The following is a 20,349-nucleotide window of genomic DNA, read 5'->3' as shown; positions in this document are numbered from 1 at the left end:
GCCTATTCAGAGGTTAACTATCCTTATAGTTAGAAAGTTTTCCCTAATACTGAACCTAAATCTCCCTTGCTGCAGATTAAGCCCATTGCTTCTTGTCCTGTTTTCAGTGGACACAGAGAAATATTGATCACCATCCTGTTTATAACAGCCCTTAACAAATCTGAAGACTTACCAGCTCCTGCCTCACTCTTCTTTTTTTCCAAAACTAAACATGCCCAGTTTTCCCCTTTCCTCACAAGTCACATTTTCTCAGCCTCCTATCATTTTTGTGGCTCTCCTTTGGGCTCTCCTATTTTTCCACATTTTTCCTAATGTGTGGCTCTCAGAACTAAACACAGTACTCCCGCTGTGGTCTCACCAGTGCCGAACAGAGGGGGACAATTACCTCCCGGTTCTTACATACGACACTCCTGCTAATACACCCCAAAATGATATTAGCCTTTTTTTTTGCAACTGCATCACATTGTTGACTCATATTCAATTTGGGATCCACTACAACCCTCAGATCTTTTTCAGCAGTTCTATCATCTAGCCAGTTATTCCCCATTTTGTAGCTGTGCATTTGATTTTTCCGTCCTAACTGTTTTACTCTTGTCTTTATTGAGTTTCATCTTACTGATTTCAGACTGATTCTCCCATTTGTCAAGGTCATTTTGAATTCTAATCCTGCCCTCCAAAGTGCTTGCAACTCCTCCCAGCTTGGTGTCATCCACAAATTTTCCACTCCATTACCCATGCTTTCCAGACATAATTTCCCTACTAAATGTCTAGTCCTTGCTACAAAATGGATGATCTAATTCACAATGATTGTTACAATTACAAATAGTGTTCATGAAACCAAACAGAATTCATAATTAGACACAGACCTATTCCCCAATGTGTCACAGTATTGTACTAAGAAGCATTCAATCACATTATAGAATCATATTTTGGAACCAAAAAAAAAAAAAAGCAGAAGTTTTCCCCTTTCTGTCAGGTGTAATCATAGGAAGGCTCTGAAAGTGCAAAAGCTCTGTTTACTTCAGAACATTCTGATTGGCATAAAGCAGACCCAAACAGGAGAAGCTAATCAAGCAGAGTCAGGATGTACAGCTTTCTGCTTCATATTCAGTTTTTACATCGCGGTTTTCATATCTGAAACCAATGCCCTCTTCCTTAAAAATAACCACTCTTCATGGCAGATGCATGTTTTATTTGTGGGATATCTTGGCGAGGTTTTAAAATGAGTAACTAAGCTGCTGCAAAACTTTCTCAGTGATCTCTTAAAATTACTCTCTTCACTATGAAAATTTCATTATGAATTTGAAAATTGGTGTAAAAATTGCACTGCTTTGCTTAAAAGCGTCCCCCTTTAAAATGAGCCCATTCCAAACAAAAATTAGATCATTCAAATCAATTGGTGAATTCAAAATCTGACATCCCAAATTCAACATTTTTTCATGTTTTGATGTAAAAATAACCCTTTGATTGAATTTCACAAACTAAAAAGCAGAGTGCAAAATTTCCTGAAATGTAAGAACAAATGTTTCCTTGTAAAATTTTGCCAAGAAATGTTCACCAGTTTTTCAGAGGTCTATGGCTGTTCAACAGGTTTCAGTAGGGTGATACTTTAGACACTATCCGCCCATAAACTCTGAACCAGTTACCCCTCTCTGGCCAGATAGTACCCACCAAGAGTTTGCAATAGAAAACTACACTGCAGTATGACAGTGTAGTTATTCAGAAAGACCTACATTTATTCAAAGTTTTCAAATGATGAAATGAAAAATATGAAACAGTTTAAAACATGCCCTGTCACACTTTGGCAAACATTTTAAAAGCTGAGCTGCAGAGGGCAAAACGGGTTAGAAAATGCACTGGAATCGTTTCTGCTTTCATCCATTACGTTTTAGAAGTGAGTGCCTAGTTATGCAAGCCCATTTTGGTTTAACATTAATTATATTTCAATCATAAGGAATATATATCCTAAAAGTAGTTAATTTTTGGAATAAATATTTTACTGAGGGGAAAAAAAGAATGGCCCAAACCAAAACCCTGGATAACACAAGTCCAAACTTTCAGTGGATTTGAATCTGAACTTAGTGCTCTAGGCCCAAATCTAAAAAAGGGACAGAAAACAAGAGAAAGATATGTACCACCTGGAACTAGTTCCACACTCCATCCCTGTCCATGGGTAAAAATCACCCGTTGAGAGGCCCAGAAATGGAATTTAATTGATGCATATGCCCTGTTAATCCCCCAAAACAAGGCTTAAATCAGACACAGGATTTATACTGGCCCTTCGCACAGGGGTGAATTTCATCCCATAAGAGGAGAATACAGCTAATCACTAAGCCTGGAATATTCTTGACAAGACTACGCCATGAATAAAATCAAGAACAGCTATACTTTCAGAGGAGAAAGAGAGGAGAACAGAAGAAGCACCTGATATCAAGAGAAGAGTAAGAAGGGAACACAGTGGTCCATGCACTTTACAAAGTTTCAAGAACATGAGGACAGTGTTTATCCTCATGAAACTGGGTTAATTACTTCTCTAATCATAAGAGTTTTTGTAATTGTTTCAAAGCCTGAATTTTCTAGCTGTGTTATGGCTTTTTCGATTGCTCAGAAGGTTGACTGTTCATAAATATGTTTATCAGGAGGAATGGCCAAAAGGGAATTCCCAGCCAGATGGTGTAAGAGTTTCCCAGAAGTAGGGAAATAGTTGCTAGTAACCGTGTGGTATTCTCTAATATGGCAGCTATGAAAACTGCAAAGCAAAAAATGACAGGGAGCAGGAGCTAAAGACTTTTACCCCACACAAAAGGATGAATCGAATTTCACGACGTACTTAATGGCTCTTGAAGAGCAATGTAAATTTCTTCAAGTGGTGGTTTTTATTTCATTGCTTTTAATTTTATGAAACCAATGCAATTATGGTTGCTGAAGGGTGAAATAACAATAAAATAACCTGAACCTACACAGATAAAAGACAGTTACCTTTTTCAGCGTTCTTCGAGATGTGTTTCTTATGTCCACTCTGTATTAGGTGTGTGCGCTCAACACATGCACTGGTGCCGGAAGTTTTTCCCTTAACAGTATCCGTAGGGGACCAGCTCTGGCACCCTCTGGAGTGGTGCCTGTATGGCGCAGTATAAGGGGCACCACTGGCTCCCCACACCCTCAGTTCCTTCTTGCCGGAAACTCCGACAGTGGGGAAGGAGGGAGAGTTGTGGAACGAACATGAGCAACACATCTCGAAGAACACCAGTTACGGAAAAGGTAACTGTCTTTTCTCCTTCAAGTGATTGCTCATGTCCATTCCATATTAGGTGACTCCCAAGCAGTACCCCTGGAGGTGAGTAGGAGTTAATGGACATGTAGATTGCAACACAGCTCTGCCGAACCCAGCGTCGTCCCAGGCCTGCTGACTGATGGCATAATGAGCCATGAACATGTGGACAGAGGACCACGTTGCAACTCTACAGATGTCCTGGATTGGGATGTGTGCCAGGAAGGCCGCTAAAAACACCCGCGCTCTCATTGAGTGGGCTCTAACCATCAGCGGCAGCAGAACCCCTGCCAGGTCATAACCGGTCCTTATGCATGAGGTGATCCATTGGAAATCTTCTACGTGGACACCAGAAGACCCTTCATCCTATCCGCTGTAGCGATGAAGAGCTGAGTTGATTTACAGAAAGGCTTGGTACGTTCAAAGTAAAAAGACAAGGCCCTCTGGACATCCAGGGCATGAAGACGCCTTTCTTCACTGGCCCTGTGCGGTTTGGGGCAGAGCACAGGAGCGAGATGTCCTGGTTAACATGGAATATAGATGCCACCTTTGGCAGGAAGGCCGGGTGGGGCCGCAACTGAACCTTATCTTTGTAGAAGGCCGTGTATGGTGGTTCTGATATCAAGGCTTTAATCTCAGAGACTCGTCTCACCAATATCGCTGCCACCAGGAACGCAGCCTTCCATGACAGGTGGGAAAGGGAGCAGGAACCCAGCGGCTCAAAGGGCAAGCCAGTGAGCCTAGAGGACAAAGTTAAGATCCCACTGCGGGACAGAAGTCTGTACCTGCGGGAAGAGTCTCTCGAGCCCTCTCAAGAATCTGACCATCCTGTCATGGGAAAACACCATCTGTCCTTGGATCAGTGGGTGAAAAGCAGAGATGGCCATGAGATGCACTCTAATGGAAGAGAGTGCCAGGCCCTGGTTCCTCAAATGGACCAGGTAGTCTAGACAGGACAGCCTGTATGGAAAAACGCGAGGGAGAGATGCCACGTTCAGAGGAACGGGGGAGGCAGGTGGGAAGGGGGGTATAAAGGAACTGGAGGGTATAATCCTGCTCCACTGTGCTGAGGACCCAACATTCCAAGGTTATAACTGTCGGGCATGGAGGAAAAGGGAAAGGCAGTTGGAGAACACTGGGACAGAGGGATCCAGGGAACAGTCTGGTAGGTTGCCCTTGGGCACACCCTCAAAATGACCATTTGGCCCCTTACTTGGTACGGGTCAAGCCCGACCGGGCAGAGGGTGGAGGCGGGTGGCTCAGACAGCGCTTGTAGCCCATGGCTCATTTGTGGGGCTAGTACTGCCGAGTCTGGCTCTCCTGGCCCTGAGGCTGCTGTGGTTTGAACCACTTACGCACCGAGGCTGGGATGTAGAGACCCAGGGTTTTTGGGGTGGTGCGGGAGTCCTTAAGGCCATGCAACTTGCTGTGCGTTTGCTCCGCAAATAGGGCTCGGACGTTGAAGGGCAAGTCCTGCATTGACGGCTGGGTCTCGAAGGACAACCCAGAGAAGAGCAGCAGGAGGCTTGCCATATGGAGTTAGCGGAAACCATGGTCTGACGCCGCCTGGAGGGCCCCCCGGCCGTGGTCGTGCCCTCATCAAGGATCGCTCATAACTTATTCTTGGAAGCCTCGGGGAGCGACCCTTCGAACTTGACCATGGTTTGCTACATATTGAAGTCATATTGGCCAAGGAGGGCTTGGCCACTCAGAGCTGAAGGCTGGAAGACCAATAAATCTTACATCAAAAAAGATCCAGCCTCCTTGAGTCTTTATTTTTGGAGGTGGCCCTGGGTTGTCCTTGCCTCTCCTTGCGGTTAACTGCCTCGACCACAAGGGAATTGGGGGCAGGGTGGGAGTATATATCATGCCCCTTGGTCGACACAAGGTACTTGTGCTTGGCCCTCTTAGAGACAGGGGCCAGGGAAGAGGGGAGTCTGCCACAGGGCATTAGTGATCTTGGAAACCCCTTCATGAAGGGGTAGAGCCACCCTGGCAGGAGTCGAGGAGCAGAGGATATCAAACAGAGAGTCTGAGGGCTCTTCCAATTCCTCTGCCTGAAGTCCCAGGTTGGAAGCGACCCTCTTCAAAAGTTCCTGGTGCGCTATGGTGACACTCTGAGGCATAGGCGCCGACTCCGTGGGTGCTCCGGGGCTAGAGCACCCACGGGGAAAAATTAGTGGGTGCTCTGCATCCACCAGCAGCCAAGCTCCCCACCCTGCCCCCCCCGTCTCACCTCCTCCAATGTCTCCTCCCAGTGCACCACGTCTCCGCTCCTCCCTCCCTCCCAGCACTTGCCGCCACCAAATAGCTGTAGCAAGCTCCGGGAGGGAGGGGGAGGAGCAGGAACATGGCGCGCTCAGGGGAGGAGGCGGGGAAGAGGCGGGGCCGGGGCGGGGATTTGGGGAAGGAGTCTAATGGGGCAGGGAGGGGGCGGAGTTGGGGCAGGGACTTTGGGGAAGGGGTTGGAATGGGGGTGGGGGGTGGGTCAGGGGTGGAGTCGGGGCGGGGCCAAGGGCAGAGGGAGGTCGAGCACCCACCAGCGCCAGAAGAAGTCGGCGGCTATGTCCTGAGGAACTGGGTGAGGGGGCCCCATGATAGCCTCGTCTGGCGATAACTAGGACGATGCCAGTGCCATGGGAACCTCCACTTCCACTGGTGGTCCAGCAGCTTGCTCCCCGGGGTATTGCTGGAGCCGGTGTGGGTGGCACTGGAAGCGTCAGGATCTCCTGAGCTACTTGAAGGGCTTCGGGCATCGACGGTACTGGAAGCTGGCTGGGGCCTGCAGTGCCCCTTATATCACGCCATGCATTATCTCCCATAAATGTAAACAAACTTGTTTCTCTTAGCGATTGGCTGTGCAAGAAGTAGGACTGAGTGGACTTGTAGGCTCTAAAGTTTTACATTGTTTTATTTTTGAATGCAGTTATTTTTTGTACATAACTCTACTTTTGTAAGGTCAACTTTCATGAAAAAGAGATTGCAGTATAGTACTTGTATTAAGTGAATTGAAAAATACTTTTTATTTTTACAGTGCAAATATTTATAATAAAAAATATACATACAGTGAGCACTATACACTTCGTATTCTGTGTTGTAATTGAAATCAATATATTTGAAAATGTAGAAAAACATCCAAAATCTTTAGTAAATTTCAATTGGTATTCTATTGTTTAATGGTGCAATTAAAACTGTAATTAATCGCAATTAATTTTTTGAGTTAATCCTGTGAGTTAACTGTGATTAATCGACAGACCTAGTTTATGTCATTTGCCAATCCTGGCCATATTACTGAATGCATCTCACCTGAGCTCTAGTGGAGCTGATAAGAGAAATACCAGGAGGGAAGAAAAGGAGATGCACAAAACTCAGTGTAGAGTTAAATTACAAAAGAATCTGAGTAGAAAATATCTGCACCTGGTGGAAGACAGAATTTCAGCAGGAAAATAAAACATTTGAGAAGTCAACACTGCATAGTCGGAGCAAAAATAAGGTCCTTAGTAAAGGTTGGTTTGCCAATGAAAAATACACAGGCTGCTGTAATATGTGGATTTCTTTTTTAATTTGCTTCCATTCAAAACAAAACAAAAACACCATTAAAGAAGTGCCCCTACAGATGTGATCTCTTAACAGTTTGTTTAATATCTTTGTTTAAAAAAATGCATTCCATACAATGGGGTTTTGTTTTGTCAATGGGAAAAGCTATTTCCATAACCAGTGAAGAAAGGGAATACTCCCTACTGCAAGAGAAAACTCACAACTGATATTCCTGCTGTATGCACTTGATTGACTTTACAAGACATTACCTGGTTTTCATAGGCTAATTACACCACATCCCTCACTTGCTCTGGGACTGAGCCATGCACCTTGAAATTTAATACAGCATATGGAAATCATGAAGAATACCATTCAGCCACAATGAAACTAACCCTTTAACTGCCAAGTGCTTTCAACCAGGCCCGTGGTTTCAATGAGAACAATCTACAGGGCTAGGATTTAGCCTTTTAAAAATGTAATCTATTAAAAAAAAAAAGTATGGTTCACAGAGTCGTCTGTATCTGGGAAAAAGAAAACGTATATAATCATAATACTAATCATTTGCACTAGCACAGCATCTTTCATCTGAGCAACTCACATGGATTCACAAACACCAACTATGTGTTGCTACTCCCTGTGAGATGGATAAGAGATCTATAACGATCACTTCACCATCACTGAAATGCCACTTCTGGGGTCAAATGCAACAGGTGGGTTTTTTCTTTTCTTAAACAATGCAACGGTGCACAGTACCTACTACACCACAGTTTAAAACATAAACGCCAGATTGTCAAAAGTGTGGATTCTTGGTAAATGAAAAATTTTAATAACCACTGCTATCATGTTTTCAATAAGGTTTTTTATAATCTGGGCCCTTTTCTAACCCTTTGAATGAAAACCCCTTCAAAATTTTGAAATATTTCATTAAAATTTGTTTTTCTCTTTTTGGACCAGCTTTACTAATTATTTAGGGTTAAATATGATGTATTCCCATTGGGTTCAGTTCTGATCTCACTCACTCTGGTATGCAATCTGTGGGGTCCCACCAGTGTCAGTGAGATCAGAATCAATCCCTAATGTCTCCACATTAATTAATATTTTCCACTTCCCTTAAAAATACGTACACCAACATTTCAAGCCATCAGTCTCTGAATTTGCTGCCTTGGCACAGCTTTGCTCATACAAAGTAAACAATTATCTGCACATCTCCTGAGGTTCCCAATTATAGATGCAGTACTCCTCTGCTCAGTCACTCTATCAATTTAATGTCATCCCCTCGGGGTACAGTGATAATTATCTGACCTGCAAAATCTTGCAACTGGCCAACTATGTTTCATCGTATTACATGTACCTCTAACAGCCCCAGCTGCAGCTCTGATTGCATGTCACGCTCCCTAAGGATAGCTTCCGCTTCTTGTGAAAGTTTCTGGAGCAGAAAGGCTGTTTTTTTCAGGGCTTAGTGCATTTGTTCTAAAGCATTAAGGAGCCCTGGCTCAACTGAACTATTGCTCAGCTGGATGGCCATTCCCAGCCCTTTGGAGATGGTGTGGTCATGCCACTGGAATTCTGACTGTAATGTAACTTTCAACTGCGAGCGCAGAAAGTGGATAGTAAAGGAAGGCAAATGGGAATTTTCTTCTAATTTACAGCCACATCTTGGCCTAAACCTTGGGAGCTACACAGGACACATATCTGTTCAGAGCCTCGTATATATTTGAAAAGTCATCCTGTGCTGGCCCAGGTGGGGAAACATGGGCTGGAATGTACGCTGCTGTTTTCCTTTAAAAAGAGGCAGAGTGTGCCTCTGGGTAGCAGAAAGTTCTTCAGCACATGTGCTGGGATGCTGACCACGCCCCAAGATGGCTGATCATAGACATATAATCTTTTGATCTGTAAATGGCACATGTTTGCTCTGAAAACACTTGAAAAGAATAAATATGGAACCTGAGATGGTATTTCCTGCAGTCACTTTTCTGACTGCGGGCTAGTTCTTGACCTAGTGTAAGCCAAGATCAGATGTCGGCACATCACTGCAATTTATACGAAAAACCTGAAGCAAATAAATCAAATACTTGTTGGACTTTAGTCTTCACAAGTTTCAGTTACATTAGATTAAGGCCTGTTTTCTGTGAGTGTTTCTTCCTTTTACAGTGCACATTTTAGGGATTAGATCTCTGTATTCCTAAACAGAGTTTATTGGAAAGACAGAATGACACATTGCACTCTGCAGTCTATTTGAAAAAAACGTGTGTGGAAACTGTCGCTGGGAAGAGAAACATAGTTTTGCTGCATATGTTTTCTGTCCCAGAGTATATCCTCTCTGCTAAAGGTCTGATGTAGGGTAGTAAGCAAACTCCCCCCCATAGGCAAGGAACTCCTAGTTAGTGCATGTACGTGTGCAGTGTTTAGCCATCCTCCAATGAACTGTGGATTTTCATAGAGATGGAATGATAAAACAAGGCCAGACTGGTTTAGTTTTGTTTTTTTCTATTGCCATTAGAAGGTGGGTTGAGACCCAATAGCAGCTGTTGATATAAGTTAACCACAAAAAATGGCCATGGCGGCTCCTGTGAAAGTTGGACTGGTGTGGTTCTTTTGTGCTGGGCAGCACACAGGGTGATGCGAACCCTTCATGAGGAGCACAGCACAACTTTGTCAGCTTATGAGGGCGCTGCAGGAGTGAGCCGAGGATCCTCTGCCCCAACCCTATAGTGGGAAGCATGTATGGGAGCAGAGGGTTGCTTCTTGCTTTCTCCCATGCTACCACTTGTGTACGGGAGGAGCTCTCTGAAAAAATCCACAAGGCCACTACATTGTCCTCCTTTAAATTTCTTAAAACGCCCCATGCCTGGATGCACGGCCCTCAGCAATAGTTAAGTCAAGGGGCTGCTGCTGTGACCGCTGCTTATCACACAAATCGTGAACTGTCTCTTTGTTGCCTGTCACCTTTTGTTTTATACTGTAAACTCTTTGGGACAGGCCCATCTTCTTGGTCTAACGTGTTCACTTCCTAGCACTTGACTGGGCCTCTCGGAATGACCATATAGAAATAAATTAATAACATCAAAAATTATAGTCACAACGTCAACGTGAGAGTTAGGATTTCTCCCCACTGCTCCCTTATGCACATGCCCAGCCCAGCTACTCAAACCAGGCACTGGCCTGAGGCTTTGGCACTTCGTGCCTAGTACAAATGCCACGCTACCTACCAGCAGATGGGGGAACTTGATGGGGCCAGCGGTGAAAGGGGGCAATCCCAGCAGTGAGGGAGGGAGACAGTGAGGAGGGGTGTTGATTGGCCAGCATTCCCCAGCTCCCAGGATTTAACGTGGAACGGCAGCCATGTGGAGCATCTTTTGGCTCTATGGGCGATAGGCAAGTTGTGCACCTCCCCTGGTTAATGTTTAATACAAGTTGCCGGCTGCCACTAAAATCCATCCATGCGTCTGTCCTCATCTCGCCGCTGCGTCCACACCAAAGAAACCTTATCCCCTACTTCACAATGTGTAATTCATACTCATCCATTATTTGTTGGCTGGTGAGCAGCTGCCGGGTAGAGATGCTAACCCAATACCCTCATTACCACTCTACAGTTTTGTTTCCCAGAGCAAAGTGGTGTCTGTGGGCAAGTGAGTTTGAAAGGGGCAGCTAAACTGTGCCTGGTTGCAGAGAGATCCACACATCACAAAGCAGAAATCCAGGCATGTGTTCATGCAAAAGAAAAAGAAAGAAAAAATAAAACTGCTGACAAAATAGGAGCTCTAACATGCCAGAGCCAGTCTCAAGCTGAAAGAGCTGAACTTTTCAACAGGGCTGGGATTCTTCTTAATTGAGGGGTGAATTATTCCTATGAGAATATTGAAAGTCAGGCCTTTTTCTGTTTGTCACATTTGTAAAACATCAGACTCAAAGGTATTTTAAGCTTCACTGGCTCCTGTGTAGGACGCTCCTTCCCTTTCTAGTGATGCTGACTCATTTTAACGATCATTAACATATTGGGTTGGGGTTTTTTTGTTACTATAGTGTGTTCTTAATCATATCATATTCAAATTTTGTGCAGTGCCTTGTTTCTACAGCTTCACACCTCAGAGTTTCTTGCTGAGCTGATTTCATGGAATTATTATTATATAAATCTTATTGTAGCAATATTTAAATTCATTCTCTTCTTCCCTTTTTTATATTCCTTAGCTGTGTTGCCTATTAACAGATATTCATTCCAAAGGCCTCTGGTGTGTTATGTTTGTAATGCATACAGTAGCAGAAGCAGGAAGTAACAACACTTTGATGCAACCAATTTGTCCATTTAAAGCCAAATCCTACAGTCCTTACTCAAACAAAATTCCACTGGATTGGTTTTTTTTTTGCCTGAGTAAAGACTGCAAGTCTTTAATGGATTTCTATTGAACCGGTCATTGGAATAACACACTGCACCAGAAACTCATGTGCTACCAAGGCCAACCAAAAGAATCAGTAGGCACCTGCTGGTCATTTGAAAACAATACACAAGCAGTGAGATTCCACTGAATGGAACATACGATTAGTGTTGCAGGCCTCTTGCCAGAACGGAAGGTCATGTGGAAGAATAAGGGGGACCTATGCTTCTAGCGATTCCAAATGATCATTTACAACTAACTGATTTAAACCTCCCTGCATTCTTTGCCATCACAATGCCTTGGAGTGGCAAATTAATTTATATGGTCAAACAAATTAAGAGGCACCAGTGAAAGTGTTAAACATATTCATAAATATTCTGGAAAAGGGGGTGAACAGTGAGGTAGCAAAATTTGCTGATGATACAAAACTACTCATGATAGGTAAGTCCAAAACTGACTGCAAAGAGTTACAAAGGGATCTCATAAAACTGGGTGACTCGGCATCAAAATGGCAGATGAAATTCAGTGTTGATAAGTGCAAAGTAATGCACATTGGAAAACATAATCCCAGCTGTACATACAAAACGATGGGGTCTAAATTAGCTGTTACCATTCAAGAAAGAGATATTGGCGCCATTGTGGATAGTTCTCTGAAAACATCTCCTCAACATGCAGCAGCAATCAAAAAAAGCTAGCGGACTATTAGGAACCACCAGGAAAGTGATAGATAATAAGACAGAAAATACCATAATGCCACTATATAAATCTATGGTACACCCACACCTTGAATTCTGCATGTAGTTCTGGTCACTCCATCCAAAAAAAGATATATTTGAATTGGAAAAGGTACAGTGATGGGCAACAAATGATGAGGGGTATGGAACAGCTTCTATATGAGAAGAAATTAAAAAGACAGGGACTGATCAGCTTAGAAGAGAGATGACTAAGCAGGGATATGATAGAAGTTCATAAAATCACGAATGTCGTGGAGGAAGTGAATAAGGGAGTGTTATTTACCGTATCACATAACACAAGTACCAGGGGTTACCCAATGAAATTAATAGACAGCAGGGTAAAAACTAACATAAGGATGTACTTCTGCACACAATGCACAGTCAACCTGTGGAACTCATTGCCAGGGGATGTTGTGAAGGCCAAAAGTATAACTGGGTTCAAAGAGGAATTAGATAAGTTCATGGAGGATAGGTCTTTCAATAGCTATTAGCCCAGGTGGCCAGGAATGCAACCACATGCTCTGGGTGTCTTAAACCTCTCACTGATAGAAGCTGGAACTGGATGATGAGATGGATCACTCGATAATTACCCTGTCCTGTGCATTCCCTCTGAAGCATCTGTCACGGTCCACTGTTGGAAGACAGGATACTGGACTAGATGGATGATTGGTCTGACCCAGTATGGCCGCTCTTATGTAAGATATCATTAGGGTGGTCTATCCCTGTATTAAAGTTATTGAAAGCTCCAAGGAACACACAGAGCACCACAGGGGCTGGCATTAGTGATTCAGTAGATGACACTCGTTCCTCTCAGTCAGTACCAAACCAATGTCCTAACATGATATTAGACAGCTGTGTGTTGATGGAGGTGGCATCTGTGAGATAAATTGTAAAAACGATGTCTGGATAACATTTGGCTATTAAAGATTCCATAGCACTGTTCTCAAGAGTAGGGTGCTACCCGAGATCCTAGCTACATTTTACTTTAGGTCATTTTCACTTCTCTCTCTTGGTACTTCTATGCCTTCCCCCCCTCCACCGATCACTGTAGCATCTAGGCACCTACATAAGCTCCCAAAGCAATTGTAATTGGACAGGGTGTATCCTTTACTTCCTGACTTAAATTGTTGCACGTTATTTGCTGTGCACTGAAAAAACAAACAGCGGCTGTGCTTCTCCCCTGTGGTGGCTGCATTTCAATGTAGAATGACTTGAACCCTGTGTACAGTTTGTACATCAGATTATTAGGTTTGTAAAGATATTTGTGATCATTCAGGATGAGAGGTAATAGAAGCATGATGTTGTTATAAACTGAAACAGAGAAAAATTCTCTGCTCATAGAAATGGACATAGCTCTATTGACTTAAACGGAGTTTCATCCATTTATACCAGCAGAGACTATGGCCATGATGTACAAATGCAGCATATTGGCCAATTCCTATTATTTTGCTTAAAACAGTGAGTTTTATATAGAGAAGGAAGGCATCAGATTCACCCTCTGGCATCACATTTACTGTATTTTTATAACTAGTTGTCTAATTAAGCTGTACCATTGTTCCAGAAGTTAAAAAAAAAATCCCACCAGTAATGTCTGCATTTGGAACCTGACATTACTGCCTCTTTGGGCTTAAACATACCAAATATCAATCATAATGGGATTGTGATGGAAGGTGACCTATCACTTCCCTGTACTGCATAAACTATCTTTTAATCTCACATTAGTAATTCAGTCAAGAATACATTTTTTTTTAAAATCAGACTTTAAAAGACAAATATAAATTCTTCTTTGGTAGTGTTCAGTTGTAATAATTAGTTTCCATGAAATTATTCTTCTGAGGGATGGTTGCAATTAGGTCCTGAGGGCTGATTGTAATTAGTTTTGTTATTCTTATGGGTATTTTTAAAAGCAAGTAATCACTTCCTCCAAATTTTGAACATTCCCTGTCATCCAACATAGCTGAATAAAGCAAGCAAAGGAAAGGAACCAGAACAGGAGATGTGGAAATTCAAGGTCCCCTTCAAAAATCACCTGTTATCAAAGTTCTCTTTTCTCCCCTTGTGATAGATACCTTGCAGAGCAAGTGGTATCCTGTGAACCACAGGGGCAGTTTCCTTCTGCCATATACTACCACCCCATATCCTACTGGAGCTACCATTCAGGCTAATGGACATACCACATAGATATAAGATAGCAGAAGGTCTTTCATTGGTCGGAGGAACACAAATTGTGCTTCACTGGCCATGCACAAACTCCAGTGAGAAATTCCCAACATTGAGAGAGGCATTTAATTCATATATAGGAGAAGGGGCATCTATTTCCATTCCTATTCCTTCTGTTTGTTACACAGAGTTAGCCCTGCTGTCTACAACTTCAAATGCAACAGAGATCCCAATAGAGATGTCTTTTCTCCACTGCATTTCCTTCAATGGATAGGTCTGACATTGAAGAGCTGGAGCTAATTAAATCTAGTAGTTATATCTTCTTGCAGGGTGAGTGGAAAAATATTCTATGGTATCTGCCCAAGGGAGGGAAATAACGTGCTCTCCGCATTAGAAATATGTAAAACCTTAAAACTTCCCTAAGAAAAGATTTCAGGAAGACACAAATGTGAGTTTTCTGCCCTGTCCCTAAGCTTCTGCTTCTCCTTCCACATCAGTGAGGGACAAGACAGACGAATATTGTTATTATATCCCTTACTAGAACATTTCCTCTCGCTTGGACTCTCTACCTCATCCTGATGCTCCACATCATGGGACCCTCCTCCCAGCCAAGGCAGCCTGGAAAAGACTTCCTTGACAGTGTCCATGCTCCTACAAGTTTCACTGTTGAATGATGTGAGACGTTTTAGAAGCTATGTATCCCACACTGACCTGGGAGGAATGAAGCAGATGACTTAGCATACCTTTTTCACTTCTAATTCCTATAGATATACATTGCCTCCAAAGTGCTTCCCAAACCTGAGTGCTGGGAAAGACCTGAACCAAGAAAAGTTGGCCAAAGAACAGTTCAAAACAATGCAACTTGGACCCATACATGGTCAAGTGGTTAGAACTTGAAACGTTTGTCAGGAGTCCTGATTCTGCTACTGACTTCTGTAGGATAAAGGGCAAGTTGCTTAACCTCACTAGGCTTCAATTTCCCTTTGTGTAAAAAAGAGATAAAAATACTTCCTTTGTAAGGCACTCGGAGGTTGTCAAGTAAAAGTCACCATACATGTGGGTAGGTATTATTTTCTGACCATGATCCCATTTACTTTCCAACAATGATTTCCCTATCAAATTACCTCAGTTTACAAATTAAAACATTTTTCTTACAACTAACCAGAGCAGGCTCCCCAGCTAACAGAAAATCAAGCTGTGTTCTTTCTGCTTCGTATATCATCAGCCATAAAAAATTATTAATCAAAATGTAGTGATTAACTTTGTAGCAATCATGCATGAGGCAGAATGGAATGCACCTTGCTCCACTTAGGGGATGGCATCAAAAATGAGTAAAGTTGGCAGCTGTGACTCAGAGATATTCAGTAACAAGCTGACGTCTTTTTCTCGTAGCTACAGTATAAAACAAATTACCTCCATTGGTTCTGCCTCAGCCATAAGGTAATGCGTAACAAGACACAACAACAGAATGTCAACATCAACCCACCTTTGAAGCCCCTGACTGACCTGTGGATGATGTGTCTACCCTGGAGATAGTCTAGTGCCAATGCCAGTTCACAGATGAAGAGTTTCACAGTGCCTTCTTGAAATCGGACATTTTGCTGTAGATGATAACGCAGATCCCCTCCAAGAAGAAGATCCACCACCATGAACATGTCCTCCTCATCTTGGAATGAGTACCTGAGAGAGCAAAAGCACCATGCTACAGCCAAGTCTTGACTCAGGAGAGGTAACGTTCAAAGAAAAAGGGATCAAAAGTGCTGCCCTCAACTGCTACATCTGACCAAAATTATTATACTGCTACATATTTATATGGGATTTTGTCACTCCCACTCATATGTGTGGACTAGACTACGTTTTACAGACACATATGGTATGTCTATTCTGCAATTAGACACCCACGGCTGGCCCGTGCCAGCGGACTCGGGCTCGCAGGGCTCGAGCTGCGGGGCTGTTTCACTGCAGTGTCAACTTCTGGGCTCAGGCTGGAGCCCAGGCTCTAGTACTCTGTGAGGTGGAAGGGTCCCAGAGCCCGGAGGTCTACACTGCAATGGAACAAGCCTGAAGCCCAAACCCGAGTCAGCTGGCACAGGCCAGCCGAGGGTGTCTAACTGCAGTGTAGACTTAGCCTATGGGCCCAATCCAGAGTGGTGCTGGGAACTCTTGCAATCCTGCTGAGCTGAGGGCATTCAGCATCTCATGAGACTGGGTCCCTAATTTTTCAAATTAGATCAATGTCTGTGTCTGATACTGTATGTAAGTTCATAGTATTAACACTAATCAGATTTGGGATAAATGTACTGATTACTGATGAAGACTTTGTCTCCCTCTAAATATCTCTGTACATCTTTACACATCTTTATACATGTATTTTTGACAAAGGAATTGGTTCACAGCTGTCATTATTTCTAAATAAGAAAGTAATACTCAGGGTCAACAATCCAGTGCTTATGAGCAACCGTAAAATAATAAATCAGCCTTGTGCTGGTTCATTCACAAATATCAGAAGGGAGGGAAGATCAACAGAGAAGCAGATTTTGTTTTCAAGCTTCCAAAGAGTTATTTTAGGGAAGAAGGGAAAAATATTTTTAACAAATTGAAAAGAGACCTTGACAATACTGTTATTTTTCAAAGTGTGTTCTTTAATTTCAATAAGGCGCAATGCATACCGTTATGTGTAATTATGGATGAATTACACACACTTCTATTTACATTTCTGTGGCAATTTCATGACTGGATTGATCTAGGCACATCTGTTTGGTTATCCAATTAACTACACCCAGTGAGAGAGAGAGACAGCAGCAGTTCATACTGTGCAGGTGCCCCTGAGTAAATACTGGCAGAAGAATACAGAGAGTGCCACATCATTGTGCTGTGTACATAACTGAAAAACAGACTAGCTACTTGTTACAGATGCCATCAAAGGTGATAGTCTAAAAGGCAACAACGTGCCAATTTTTTTCTTAAACAGAAAGGTGCCATCTAATTTTAATAGGAGAAGGAGATGTCTGGCCCTGGGAATGAAAGCCATCCCTGTTCTAATACTGACTTCCCCTGTAGCCTGGAACAAGTCACCTAAATTAGCTGCCTGATTCCTCCATCTTTTAAATTACTACCTACTTCATAGTGGGTGTTGTGAGGACACTTAATAGTTATAAAGTGCAGCGTAAAGTTGTGTCTGAAAAGTACTAAAAAGCCATTTTTCTAGATGAAAAGGTGTTTCAAACATTGAAGTAGAAGGATACTTTTTTTACATAGTAAAGAGTAAGCATTTCATTTGGGTAAAGTTCTGTCTCTTTTAAAAGCAGTGGGAGTGAACAGAAATTATTCTGCTTAGGATCAGGTCATCAGCCCATTGTCCTTACGGACAGGAAAGAAAGCTCAAATTCAAAAATTCTGCATGTTTGACTGGACATAGCTAAATGCTCTGGGTAGTTTCTCCAGTAGTGCCCTAGAGGCTCAGGAAATTGACATTTTTTCTAAACAATTTGTGCTTTTCCATTTGGCAAACACGGATTCCCTGTTTTGGTCAATGTCCCGTCCCATTTGCCTCTAAACTCTCAACCCCACCTCAGCCTCAGCTGTGCTTCCAAACCATGGGATTTGACATCAGCTTGGCCTTATTTGTCTGCTCTATTTAGTTTGTGCAACAGCATCAATGCTGAAGTCAGCAGGACTGTTGTACTGACTTTGTTAATGAACTGCAGCTCATCAGCTAACTATGAGGGGATAAATGCACAACACATTGATTTTATATAGCTAGCTCCACCATCAACATCAACCTTTCCCTGAAAATCTCAGCCTCTTAATTCCTAACATGGCTCACATTAGCCAGGAAGAGCAATTGCAGAGAAAATCCTGCTCAGTCATTGTCCCTCGGGGCTGAAGCAGTCTTTAGAGAATTTCATTGATAAACTCTAGCCAGCGTTGATAGGATGTTTGACTAAACATGCATGCACTGATATTTTTCAAAGTCTTATAACATGGGCAAATTTGGGCAAACTGGCACAGGGATGGCAAAAGGCACCTCACTGACACAAAGGCCACACCCTGCCAAATGTTAAGACCCTGCTCCAAAGCATGCAGGCATTAGAGTTTCTCAGCTAAAGCAGTTAAAAAAAACAGAATGCACCAAACAACGTATTTGTCCCCCAACCTCATTCTCAGAAAAGTCTGGACCATTTTTCCTGAAGTTTTCCTAAAAAATTCAGCATGAGGCAGACGTCCAGCATGGGGAATTTCAGCCCAAACTGTTGAAGTTGGGCAAAGTTAAAAGTAACTGAAAACAGAGTTTTAGAATGAAAGTGTCAGGCAACCTTAACTACGGGTATTGTTAGCTCTGCCTACAATACGGGGAGTAAAAATGATGGCTCAAGTCATCAATACTTTCCAGATGCTGAGCAGCCAGTGCTCACAGCAGGCTCCTGAATAGAGAGAGATGAAAAATGCCTGCTCTCGTGCCAAGAGAGTCCCCCCCAGGAAACAGCATGAGCAAAAAGGATGCTGAATCAGGTTCTGTCTTTGCTTAAAAAGCAAAGCAGATTGCACAAACTTCAGCAACCAAACCAGGCAGCAGAGTGGTGTAAATCTTCATCATATTGGAAGGCTTAAATCACCCTAAAACTGTGTGTCACAAAAAGCTCTGTAACACACACACGTGTGCCTCTAAGAGTGGCTGATCGTGGTCACTTTTTTCCTTTTAAAAGAAGGGGTTTTTAAGTGAATGTTATGCTTGCAAGAAGTTGCAGCTGGACAAGGCAGTCCAGTGTTGGGCCACAGAACACGTACAGTAGCAGTGCAAACTTTCCTCATAGCCTGCCCGAAAGCTGTTTTGAAGGCACTACCTCTGTGGAGAGGAGGTTTCAGTCTTTGGCTCTGCTGGGACTGCCAATGAGGGTTCCAGTTAGGGCAGTTTTGTGGTGTATCTACTTGTCCACTAGCAACGTGGCATTACCACCATATCTGGAGTGTGATTCAGATTAGCTTTACGGAGGACAAAAAAAATTCTGTTGGGAAAAAGGTCGGTAAGAGAGAAGTCCAGTGAGCAATTCAGCTGGTGCTTGTCAATGCTGCTCCATACAGGGTTCTTCAGTCTGTGCAACAGTACAGGACAACCTGGGTGTCTATGCTAAAAAAGAGAGCCAATGGCTCCTCACTAACCAATCGGCCCCAAAAGTCATCTTTCCACCCACTGATCTTGAAAGCACTTCAGGCAGCAGGGCTCTCAGCCTAAGTTTATTTAGGTTGGGAAGTCGGATATTTCTCTTGTGTGTGTCCACTTTAGGTAATCTCTCCCCAAATCCTCGACAAAGTCCTCAGCGTGTTATGAAATTGGATCAATCCCTTTCTATCTTCCCCGCTCTGACAGCATTAGCTTGAAGAACATGGCCATTAGATCAGAGGTGCTGGAACTAAGGGTGTTGGGGGTGCATTCTCTGGCATGAAGTGGTTTCTATCATACATAGGTTTCAGAGTAAGAGCCATGTTAGTCTGTATTCGCAAAAAGAAAAGGAGTACTTTTGGCACCTTAAAGACTAACCAATTTATTTGAGCATAAGCTTTCGTGAGCTACAGCTCACTTCATTGGATGCATACTGTGGAAAATACAGAAGCTGTTTTTATACACACAAACCATGAAAAAATGGGTGTTTATCACTACAAAAGGTTCTCTCTCCCCCCACCCTACTCTCCTGCTGGTAACAGCTTATCTAAAGTACATAGGGTTTGCAGTTTGGTTCAATGGCTCTCAGCACCCCCACTATACGAACTGTTCCAGCACTCCTGCATGAGATGCAGATGCTTGTGATCCATCTCCTTTTTGCTATTCAGTACATAATAGGAGGTAGGTAAATCCTGTAGAATTTGGGTCATGTGGGCTGCAACACAGTGAGTAATAAAACACAGACACACTGTAATTTTTATGGTATGTGGGGAATACTGGGCATTCCCTAGGAACTGTGTTAGGATGCCCAGAGCCACTAGCCATCATACTAGGAGTATCTGCCTCTCTCCCATTAGGGAAGGGTTTTTCTTTGTCCCCTTCTGCTGACTGGGCCAATGCTACTGTTGCTAGCTATGGGACACAAGTCCTTTAGCTCATGTGCTAGAGGCTCGTGCTTTTAGATTAGTAGCTCCTTGGTTCAAACCCTGCTTTCAGCCCAGGTCGGGTGGGTTATGTATGTCCCTATCTCAGTGTAGCTGTCAGTAGTAGTAAGAACAGCAACATTTCAAATATTTTTACTCCCTTTGGGGAGGGGTGGGAGGAGGTTGAACT

The 20,349-nt window shown here is 43.1% G+C and overlaps 1 protein-coding gene across 3 annotated transcripts in view; it reads right to left on the bottom strand.

Annotated features, from left to right (window-relative positions):
• The window catches only part of STK32A (serine/threonine kinase 32A), a 92,221-nt gene that overhangs the window by 39,715 nt on the left and 32,157 nt on the right, over positions 1-20,349 (bottom strand). For all 3 annotated transcript variants that reach the window (XM_074960540.1, XM_074960539.1, XM_074960541.1), the window contains one exon: positions 15,582-15,755. In XM_074960540.1, coding sequence (XP_074816641.1) covers positions 15,582-15,755 — 174 coding nt within the window. The remainder of the gene's footprint in view (positions 1-15,581; positions 15,756-20,349) is intronic.

This window comes from Natator depressus, chromosome 8 (assembly GCF_965152275.1).
Source record: "Natator depressus isolate rNatDep1 chromosome 8, rNatDep2.hap1, whole genome shotgun sequence".
NCBI lineage: Eukaryota > Metazoa > Chordata > Testudines > Cheloniidae > Natator > Natator depressus.
This window is presented reverse-complemented; position numbering and strand designations above follow the sequence as displayed.